This window comes from Wolffia australiana, chromosome 2 (genome assembly GCF_029677425.1).
Source record: "Wolffia australiana isolate 7733 chromosome 2, ASM2967742v1".
In the NCBI taxonomy this organism is placed as follows: Eukaryota; Viridiplantae; Streptophyta; class Magnoliopsida; order Alismatales; family Araceae; genus Wolffia; species Wolffia australiana.
This window is the reverse complement of record NC_135836.1, coordinates 11,298,535-11,308,809: the sequence shown is the minus strand read 5'-3', so window position 1 is coordinate 11,308,809 and position 10,275 is coordinate 11,298,535. Positions and strand designations below refer to the sequence as shown.

The following is a 10,275-nucleotide window of genomic DNA, read 5'->3' as shown; positions in this document are numbered from 1 at the left end:
AAAATACTCAACAGGCAGTGGACATCCTAATAAAGATAGAAAAGAAAAAGTCAACAGGTAGTGGATATACTAATAGAGATAGATCATGTATCAAATGGGAAGGTAATGGTGTAGATAGAAGATGCTTAAATATATAAGGATCAGAAATTAAGTAGGTGAAGTAAGAAAAGTAAGAACAATCAAATATTATAAATTGGTGGGTAGGTACTTGAGTAATGATGCCCATTAAAACACATTATAGTATGTAAATACCTTGGAAGTGCTTCAGGAAAGGCTGGCAATCAGAAGAAGGCATTCTCACGGATCGATGTAGACAAAACTAGTTAACAAGTCTTGACCCGGGTCCTCTCAGCTTATCCCATCTTGAATTATAAATACCTGATCGTTGCAGACATTGATGTACAATACGAACAAGGGGTAATAATACTTCGTGACACGAGCAATGATATAGAACAAACATGCATTGTTGTCCATTCCTGTTGTGCATCATATCAATTTTGTATTGATATAATTCTTATACTATTCCATTTCTTTGAGCCACTGTCACTTTTTGGTCCACTTTCTGATATAACACGAAGCGCGGGATCGAACTGCTCGTGTTACACCACAAGGAGAAGAGGGCTGATCAGCAGAGCGGCAGCACAGGGTGGCCACATCGGTAACGGTGAGGGGTTGAGCTTCGGCTACGGCTCGCTATAGGCAACAAAGACAGTCGTCGACAGTACAGAGCAGTGGCTATATATTATTGCGGCAACATGTACTTCACGGCGATGGACTAGCAGCTGCATGTCATCCGGCGATCGTCTCCCTTGGAGATACTCTAGGAGACCGTAGGGGTGGGCATAGGAAAGCGTAAAGGCGGAATGGCATAGGGCAGCTGTATCAAGGTACTATTGGATGTCAACGACGGCGATGTCTGGCATCGCTTCAATGATGAAGAAGGCTGTAGGCTAACTACTAGCGGTCGGAGGTAGGCATTGGCGACAATGGCAGCAGCAGTTCATCCTGCGACGACATGTACTTTGTGGCGGTGAAGTGGTGGCGGTGGGTCGTCTGGTGATTGCTCTCCTCCAAACAACTCTTAAGAACACTATGCGCGCATGTGGCGCAGGTAGACACAGCAACGGGCTCGGAGACGAGCGCGGTGGGGAGGACATTAACGGAGCAGCTAAGTTGGTGATCGGCTCTGAGGCGAGTGTAGTATCGAGGATAATCACGCAACCAGGCACGGCGTTGGGCTCGGAGTCAAGCATGGTTGCATGAATGGTGGCAGTGCATGTCGGCACGACAATGGGCTCAGAGGCAGGCGCGGTGAGGACGGCGGCATAATTAGCTGTTGTCATGTGCTCGAAGGCGAGCGCAAGGTTGTGGACAGTGGCAGCGCAGGTAGGCGCGGCGGCAGCACAGCAAATTGACATGGTGATAAGGCTGGCGGCTACAACAATGGTGACTACATGGCTGTGAGGCAGAAGCTATGGCAACAGCTTGGCTGTACGGCTCCCTGGCTGTGATGCTGCGTGTTTGTGTGGAATCGTGGCTGTAGTTGCACATGCGTGGCTATGCATGCGCAGTTGTGCATGTGCAACTACGCCTGCATTGCTGCGCGCTTGCGTGGTTGCACGGCGGTGGGGCTATAGGACTATGGCTATGCGGGTGCTGACGAAGTCCCTGAAGTATTTCCCTAAAAAACAACACCTAATGTAATGAAATGTCATTATATTCAAAGTCATGGTGTTGTTTTTTAGGGAAATACTTCAGGGACTTCGTCAATTTAAAATCCTAGAACAATATTATGCCTAAATCTCATGTTCCCATCAGTTATTCATATATATCAGAGACAAAATATGTTTTGTAAATTGATGGATATGTTTGGTCTACATTCTATGAGTCCATAGTGAAGAGAATTGAATAAGTCTACGCATAAAGAGGATATTAAGTAGTCAAGATTCATATTTTTTTCTGTTTAATAGAATATTTACTTGGAATAACCCATGCATCGAATTACGTCGATGTAATGGGGGAGATATGGGAGCAGGCACTCCCCGATGGTATCTGTTACTGTTTGAAGGAGAGATTAGGGTTTTATGGTTCACCATACTCTTGATCATAAAGTAATGGATGATGATAAAAAATCCATAATGAATACCTTTTACTACTGTGTATTTTTTGTAGCCTGTGGTGCAGATAGGCATGCCACATGTTGGAAACTGAACTTATCAATTAGGTTAAATTCATACCTCGTCAGTTCATATATGTGAATATATTTTTAATTAATAAGTTTGGCCAAATAAATTTAATCAGCACCTAAATTTATAATGACATTGGTACTTGGGCATCAAGGGTCACATGCATGAGATCTATGTATGCTGCTACATAGACTTATTGCTTTAACAACCCTAATGATTATGTACAAGTAATTTCAACAGGGGATAATCCTTTCCTAGTATCATGTCTACCGTATCTAGGTAAGAACTAGTATTTTCTCCCATTATAAAAATCCCCTTCTTACAAAGACTTTATTTTAAGAAGATCAAATTTATCTTCGAAGAGCATTGAACAAGTTATAGAAGAAATATATTGTAATAGTGACCGTCTGGATTTTCCAGACTCTGGAAATGTGAATGATTAGAAAGTATTCTTCCGAGGAACAAGTTCAGAGTTGAATAGGATTTACAGTAGCATATGTTATGAGCCTATTTTTTATACCTTAAAATTTTGATGTATTCGGAGTAAATAAAATTTAAGAGCCATTAAGTACATAGAGCTCAACATTTTCCGTACTGGCACCATGATGGGGGACCATCTAGCTGATGTCATTATTTCATTATTTGAATATAATGAAATGTGACCAAGGAGTGTGATTGTTTTTCTTGCAACCTATCTATCAGGGGAGACAAAAGGAAGATGCAATGGTTTACATTATATCAATTTATATTTGTAATATCCTGGATGGTGGATTCAGATTTTGAGGAATGTCATATCCGTTCACCCTGTACCTGTTTATGTGGCAGAATTAGTTTGAAAATGGTTTCGGGGCAAGAGAAAACAAATTTTAAGTTTGCACAAATGTAGGTCACAAGTACAAACAAAACAGTTTCATTAGACAAACGTTTCCTTGCATGCTGGACTCAAATTATAAGTTTATTGTGAAATTTTTTGTTATTTCATGAACATTTTTGATGCGTCAATAAATAAGTGGCACATACTTGACCTTGGAGGATTCCTATGCTGAACAACATCAAACCAAAATTACAAATCAATATTACAGTATTTAAATTCTTTCTAGCTTGTTCTGGATGTGTATTAATATATTATGATCCTAGATCTCTTTGAAATATCACTTTAAAAAACATTTTTTCCTAATTTTCAACTCTTTCTGCAAAATATCTTTCCAATACCCTATCTTAATGTTACAATCTTATTCATCAAGAACTCAATAGTGCATCTGCTTCGTCTTTCCATAATTCTTTATCAATATCTATTGAGTTATATTTTCAGTTTCACATTGTATTTTCCTCGTTTGAAAGTCCAGCCAAAAGTTTTATTTATCAAGTTATATCATGCATCCATGTACCGAGCAAAAAATGTCTAAAGTTTCTTAATAATTTAAATAAAAATAAATAAAAGTAAAACTTTTATGAATTTTTAAATAAACCCAAAATTTGTTATCTAAAAGTCCTCCTTAACAAAAGTGGTCATCAAATGGTTTCTGAAATAAATAATGTGTTTATGATTTTATATACTCTCGTTGAGAAAAAATAAAATTGAAAAATGCGTGGATAATGGCCTCCTTGTGGATCTATTTATTTTATTATTTTTTATTGCATAAGAAACAAATTAATGATGATTAGAATAAGCATTGATTCCAGTGGCGAGATTAACTGTTATAAATACAGAATTTCCAGGCTTACCAGTCCTCCTTCAGTTAAAATAGTATAATTAATTTATAAAAGGAGTTATAAATATGTTCTTTTGGATATTGTAGATAACCTTTATCATGTCATCCTTTTTACAATTAAAAATGATGTTGATTTTTCCTAATTTTTGTTAATCTATAAAAATTTAGACATATGGTTCTAGGCTTTCATGTAATGTATATTGAAATCGTCGAGACATGCGATAGATATTGTAGAAAAATTATGAAATTTATTCAGAACTGGAGTTAGTGATGGAGGACCATCCAGCGGACACCAGGCCCGACGTCTCCAGCCACGACGAGCTGCTCGTGCCGATGCTCGCGACCCGGAGCTTAAGTACTCCGCGTAAGCATCTTATCTTCCCTTTTATTTGTTTTATCTTTTCGTTATTTTTATTTCTGGATTCTATGGACTGGGCCGGTGTTGGGCCTCGTCCTTGTCATTTTTTTACTTTCAATTGTAACCGTGTAAGAGAGGCCGAACCACGTCTCGCGACGGTTCGTCCTCCCCCACGTTCTCACTTCGCACCTATCCTCATTATATAAGGGGATAGCATGCCCAAGTGAAAGTTTGAGTCATTTGTTGAAGGAAATTTCCTGTCTCCACCTTATCGTAGCTAGAGAGTAGAGAGGATTGGCTATCCTCGCCCACGTCGAGACCACTCCGTGGTTAGAGCCCGCACCTTCACGTCGAGATCATTCCGTGAAGACGTGTTCCCACGCCTCGTCGAGATCACTCCCAGGTCGTCTAAAGATTCAAGATTCGTCACTTCTTGAAGCCGGAAGACCCCTTCGTCGAGATTACTCCGAAGGTGATTGAGGACTCAAGAAGCACCGCTGTCACTGTCCGTCTAGATCCCGCCACTGCCATCCTCGAGCTCTCCAAGAAAATCAAGAACTCTAATCTCCAAGCGGTTTCTTTGATGGTTACTTTCAAGAAGGCCTCTTCTTGGAAGCTCCTGCCTCGCACACCATTGCCATCTCCACCAGCGCCCCCCCAGCTCGCCTTGCACGCCCACCTTTTGGTGCCCTCCGCCGAGCCACCTCCCCCCACCACCATCCGCCGCTCGTGCACGCCCGGGCGCCCTCCTGCAACCAACTCGCGCGACCCCGCACGCGCGCCGCCAACCGGCGCCCAGCCAGCACCCGCCTTCAGCGCACCCAAGCGCCGTCTCACCTGCACGCGCGACCCGCACGCGCACTCTGTTCGACAACTATGTGGCCGCCCCTGCCCGCAGCCTCCCGGCTAGCGCCCGCGAGCGCCCGGTGCTCAGCGCTCGCAAGCGCCAAGCGGCCGCCTTCGCCGGCACGCGGGGCTTCACACGTGCGCGCTGGCCGACCGGCGTCCGCGCAGTCCCTGGCAGGCGCCTCTGCTGTCCCGCACCCGCGATCCCTGTGCGCAGTGACCGCGAACCCTACCAGATGACCGCGAGCCCTCAGGTGTCTGCTCACACCCTGTACTCGTGGGCTCCGCACGTGCCCGGTCATCCAACTGTGTGGCCGCCCCTGCTCACGCCCTCTCACCATCGATCCCGGTCGCCTCCAGGCCTCCGCCTCCTCCACCCGCTCGCTGTCCACCTTGTTTGCTCGCTCAGCCTGCCACACGCAGGCCGTTGTCCTACCCTGGACTTGCCAGTCATTCGTCTTTGTCATCGGGCATCCAGCGCAATCAATCGTGTTGTGGACTATCTTCAAATCAAGTACCTATTTGTCTCCTCTCCATTACTCTGGTATTATTACGTCTTTCAGTGCCGTCGTCCCCTGTCACTTCCTCTGTCGGATTTTCATCACTCATCGATAGGATAGCCACCATTGTCGAGAGGTAGGATTTTCTTGTGGTAGAGGATTACCCGTTGATTCTTAGGCGTCGAACACCTTTGGATCGTCAAACGCCCCTCACTCCTTAGACGTCTTAGTCAGTCCTAAGGGTCATTGGGAGTTTAGTCAGATCAATATCTTCCCTAGCGAATGATGTTGATCATCCTTCCTCTTCCGTGGCCGTCCATATTGCTCATTTAAGAGTATTTTAAATGTCATTCGTCTCAAATCATTAATTACGAATCCATTCACCATCATCCTGTGACGTAATACGAGCCGCCCAATCCCGGCACGTCATCGTATTACATCAGTTAGAAACAATTACAAAAAACCTCAAAACCAGTTTTTAATATGAGACTTACTTCTGAGTAGTAAAAAATGTGATTGCACTGGGAGTGCAGTAACTAGCTGAAAACCTCAATCAACGTCAATTTCCTTTTACCTTTGGCATTTTATACGGGTTTAGAATGTTTCTATATATCAGCTCAGAATATGCAAAAACACTTTATGATCACACTACTTCATTATTTTGATCTTAGGAGGCTTGGGATAGTTAGCATTTTCTCAAAATGATTATTCATTCATATTGAAAAATAGTTCTGCGATGTTCACTTTTAATACCACATTATTACTGTTATGATTATCATGCTGTTCGCCACTATTGTTGATCAAGAATAGATTTGAAGACATATAAGAATTTCTAATTCACTAATTTTGGATCTAACGTGTTGTAATAAAATGGCTCCTCTATTTCAACTTATATTTCCCTCTTTGTATACCTGATAACACCCTAAATTTGGTCTTTATTTCATGTTATTAGCACAACATTATGCATTTATAGAGTTTAAAATGGGGTTGTTATCATATAGTTTTACGTAATTAATATTTCCAAGTGATTTCTGATTATTCCCTAATTTTCTCTTAATTTTATGAATTTTCTGGGATTTATTTATGACTCAAATCATTATTTTTAAATAATAATGTCAGGTTTAAAATTTACTTTTGAGGTTAAATAGTGTGGGGATGAATTACTGAATTTTCTGGAATTTTCTGTATTTTTCTACAATTTATTGGGATTTTATTGGAATTTTTGGGTTTTATTTGAGGAATAATTGAATTTTAAAAGAGGAAAATGCTATAATTATCAGGCAAAAATGAGTGTTAAAGCCATTTTACAACTTTGAGGGGTTTCTTGTAAAGTCGCGTTGTTGTTATATCCCTAAAACAGCTCTCGGTAGTGGCATAGACACAATTATGTAAATTTGGCACGGATTAGTAGAAAATATGCATGGTAATTTAGTGACTTCACAAAAAATCAGAGGAGAGAGAATGCAGAAGGGGCATATACACAATTACTTTTGGGCAGCATCAGGCGGCAATTTTCCATTTTAAGAAGGACTTTACAGCAAAAGCAGCGGAAAGACTTTCGGTCAATTGACGTGGCCTCATCTCGGCCATTAGATGGAAATCTGACGACGCTTGGTGAGGGAGGCCAGTGGGAGGTAAGTCTAGCACCCGTGCGGGGTATACAATGTGCTCACACGAGTGGTGGCCTAGCATTTTTTAAATCGTCTGTGCGCTAAAGAACGCACGTTTAGACGTGTATTAGTTTGGAAATCTATATGTCATAAAAACAAACTTCAAAAAATTTTAAAATCCTGTTAGTACTGTACACTTGTAATTTATATATTTCGAGATTAATATGAACACGACAGTTAGTAGAATAAATGAATCATTTTTTATGTTTATGGCATTCCATAATGAGGTGGGAATCAGCGGGCAACTTTTTATCAAAATGAGTAGGCTAGGCTACTCAGAAAAATCATTTATTGCTCATAGACAACTTTGATTCAAAATTAAGTCAGGGATTCTAGAAAAGGGCTTGCTGTTTGTTATGGTATCGATTTTATTTGCAATATAGTGACATTTTAAATTTCACATAACATGTATTAAGTTGATCAGCCAACCCATGAAAAATTATTATGATAAGAGCTGAATTTGAGCTTCATTTTCTCACTCATATTTTTGTTATGTTGTAATTTCCTAGGAGGAAAATAATATGTTTTATACTAGTACTAGGTATCAGCTGTCATTCATCCATTAGTAAATATATGCATTACCATGATACTGGCATTCATCTATTGTGTTCAAATGTGTAGATACATAGCCGAACTTGAACATAGTGATGGGTTAACTCAAGAGAGACTAATAAGGATATGGTTGCTTGGATTGCCTAGAAGTAAAAGCCATTTTTTGACTCCCATGTATGTTTATATCTGAGATATCTCATTAGTCTCAATATTAAGGATAATACCTGTTGATTTAAAAGTGTACTATTCAAGATCAAGATCTCCACGAAATCAGGTCCTATCTCTTAACTTAACTCATGCCACTAACAATATGCAGTTTTTTATGTTGTATCACCTATTTATTTGTCGTTAACATAGTAATACAAAAGATCCCAAAAGTTTTATTTTACTCTTATGGTAGAACAAAGTTTCATTGGCGCAATATTCTAATGTGAATATACTAGGAGGCTGGGTTTCCGGCTGTCACCAACTCAGAAGTAAGAAAAACGCAGACAAACAACGTCAACGTCAGCTTAGAAATATCCAAGGCGATTATATGAATTACATTCATTGTTTATCATGGGTTGTTTCCAAATCAACAATAAGATCTTCAACTCGTGCCTCTAAATACACGGAGATCCTTCTGCAAGAAAAAAGAATTATTCGCGATGACTGCGGCCGGGAGCGCTCTGTACGCTCAAGTGCGCCGGGCATCTTCATTAAAGCCGAACCAGCTCTCCGATTGAAATGGGTGACGCGTATTTGCGCCCATTAAACACCACGCGAGAGACCAGGTCGGAAAAGGCCTGCGTGGTGTGATATCTATCCCAGAACAAGTACTCATTTCTGTTTGAGCAGTACGTTGAATTAGGCGTACAATCAGTCTCGGCGTTAAGTCTTCCGGAGCCGCAGCATGCGGCGACGCCTTCCTTGAAACCTGAAATAGAGTGCCGAAAACCTTCCATTATTTTTGTTTCTCACGTAAAGTTAGCATCGTGTAATCCAACAGAATGTAGGCGTGTATATTTTCTTTTTCCTACCAAACTTTTGTGGGTTGGAGGCGACACTATTGATGAAGTTGTAGGCGTCTATGAAAGAATATGATAAGCCATGGAGTCTGGACGCCATGTCGGGTAGCGCTATCTTCATAGCCCGGTTGAACTTCCTGGAAAGAGTGTTCGTATATTCGATGCAACCGCCGCCGGAAACAGATAGTCGTGCAATGGGGATGCAACCCAAGATGCCGGTTCCAGACACAAGAAATTTCCTTGCTCCGCGATTGTATAAAGACTGCATGCAATCCAAGACAACAATTAGATTAATTTTAACAAGGCAAAAACGGATGAAAGTAGAAAAGAGCACCTCCAACTGTTTTGTAAACTCCCGGGTCAACTGTCCAATGAATATGTCTTGTTCGATTTCATTCTGGACCCCGGAGCGAATTAAGACTTGGAAGATGTCATTGTTGGCCGTGCTAAAATAGAATATTGACTTCGAAAGGAAGCGTTTCGCTGCTTTGGGGCCGATCCGCGTCTCCAGCGAGTGCGAGACTCTGTCGAAGTATCTTATTTGCGTGCTCATTGGAATAGAGTTGTTTGGGTTCTGATGGTTCCCACCGATGAAAGAAACTTTTAATTAGCAGTCAAAGAAAAGAAACGGACGCAAGTGTTTAATAGGACAGTTCTGCTCTTACAGTTGAATCGAATATACCGGACGCCCCAGATGCGAAGTTTACGCCTTTTGCTTCCTGCTTGCTATCGTTTAAGGATAGATAGGCCGGTGGACTTAGGCGGAAACCTAACCTCATGGCTGGAGATCAAACGCAACCAGATTACATGTGTATCCCCAAGTAAACCCGTGATTGAGAAACAATATGAATCATTGAAAAGTTTCAAAATAAATGCAACGGCCATCAAAGAGTAGGGCAATGTTGGTTACCGAGGTAGTCGATTCCACTGTATCCGTTGCTAAATCTCCCCGTCGCCCGGCGTCCGGGAAAGTCAATACCGTACGGCGGAAAATTCGCTCTAGAGGGATTTCCCCCCACGAAATTATTGTTTCCAACGTCAACGGTGGAGTCGCCAAACACGTAGATTGCCGGAATCGAGTTGCTTGCCGTTGCGGTTGCCACAAAGACTGTGACGGCGAAGGCCAAGGCTAGAAGCGGATAGCGAAGCTTGTTCTCCATTATTCGGGCTGATCGAGTTCGAGGAACACTTGTCTTGGTAGATACCCGATAATTATCCCGTACGTCTGTGTTACTTATAGCCTTTGCGTTTATCGCCGCTGACTTCCGAGAGGTGGACAACGTGTTTACGTGTGATGTGTGAATGAATTGCTGCGGTATGAACACGGAGAGAGCTCTTGTGTTGTGAGTGCCGACATCGGTTTAGGATGCTCACACGACGGCCAGCAAAGACGACGAGTTCACACGTTTTAGAATACCAAAAACACGGGTAAAAGATACCAAGT

The 10,275-nt window shown here is 41.8% G+C and overlaps 1 protein-coding gene across 1 annotated transcript; it reads right to left on the bottom strand.

The window, feature by feature from the left end:
• Nucleotides 1-8,301: 8,301 nt before the first annotated feature.
• LOC144716824 (GDSL esterase/lipase At5g55050-like) lies at nucleotides 8,302-10,069 on the bottom strand. The gene is made up of 5 exons (XM_078592074.1): nucleotides 9,742-10,069; nucleotides 9,497-9,612; nucleotides 9,166-9,405; nucleotides 8,844-9,093; nucleotides 8,302-8,740 (listed from the first exon to the last, which is right to left on the bottom strand). The coding sequence occupies exons 1-5, from the start codon at nucleotides 9,989-9,991 to the stop codon at nucleotides 8,523-8,525; spliced, it is 1,074 nt and encodes a 357-aa protein (XP_078448200.1). The 5' UTR covers nucleotides 9,992-10,069; the 3' UTR covers nucleotides 8,302-8,522.
• Between the last annotated feature and the right edge of the window lie 206 nt (nucleotides 10,070-10,275).

Coding starts and splice junctions, on each gene's coding strand:
- LOC144716824 (XM_078592074.1), bottom strand. CDS start 9,991: ATGGAGAACAAGCTTCGCTATCCGCTTCTAGCCTTGGCCTTCGCCGTC. Junction 9,613..9,741: donor CAGTGGAATCGACTACCTCG/GTAACCAACATT, acceptor TTTGATCTCCAG/CCATGAGGTTAGGTTTCCGC. Junction 8,741..8,843: donor CTCCAACCCACAAAAGTTTG/GTAGGAAAAAGA, acceptor ACTCTATTTCAG/GTTTCAAGGAAGGCGTCGCC.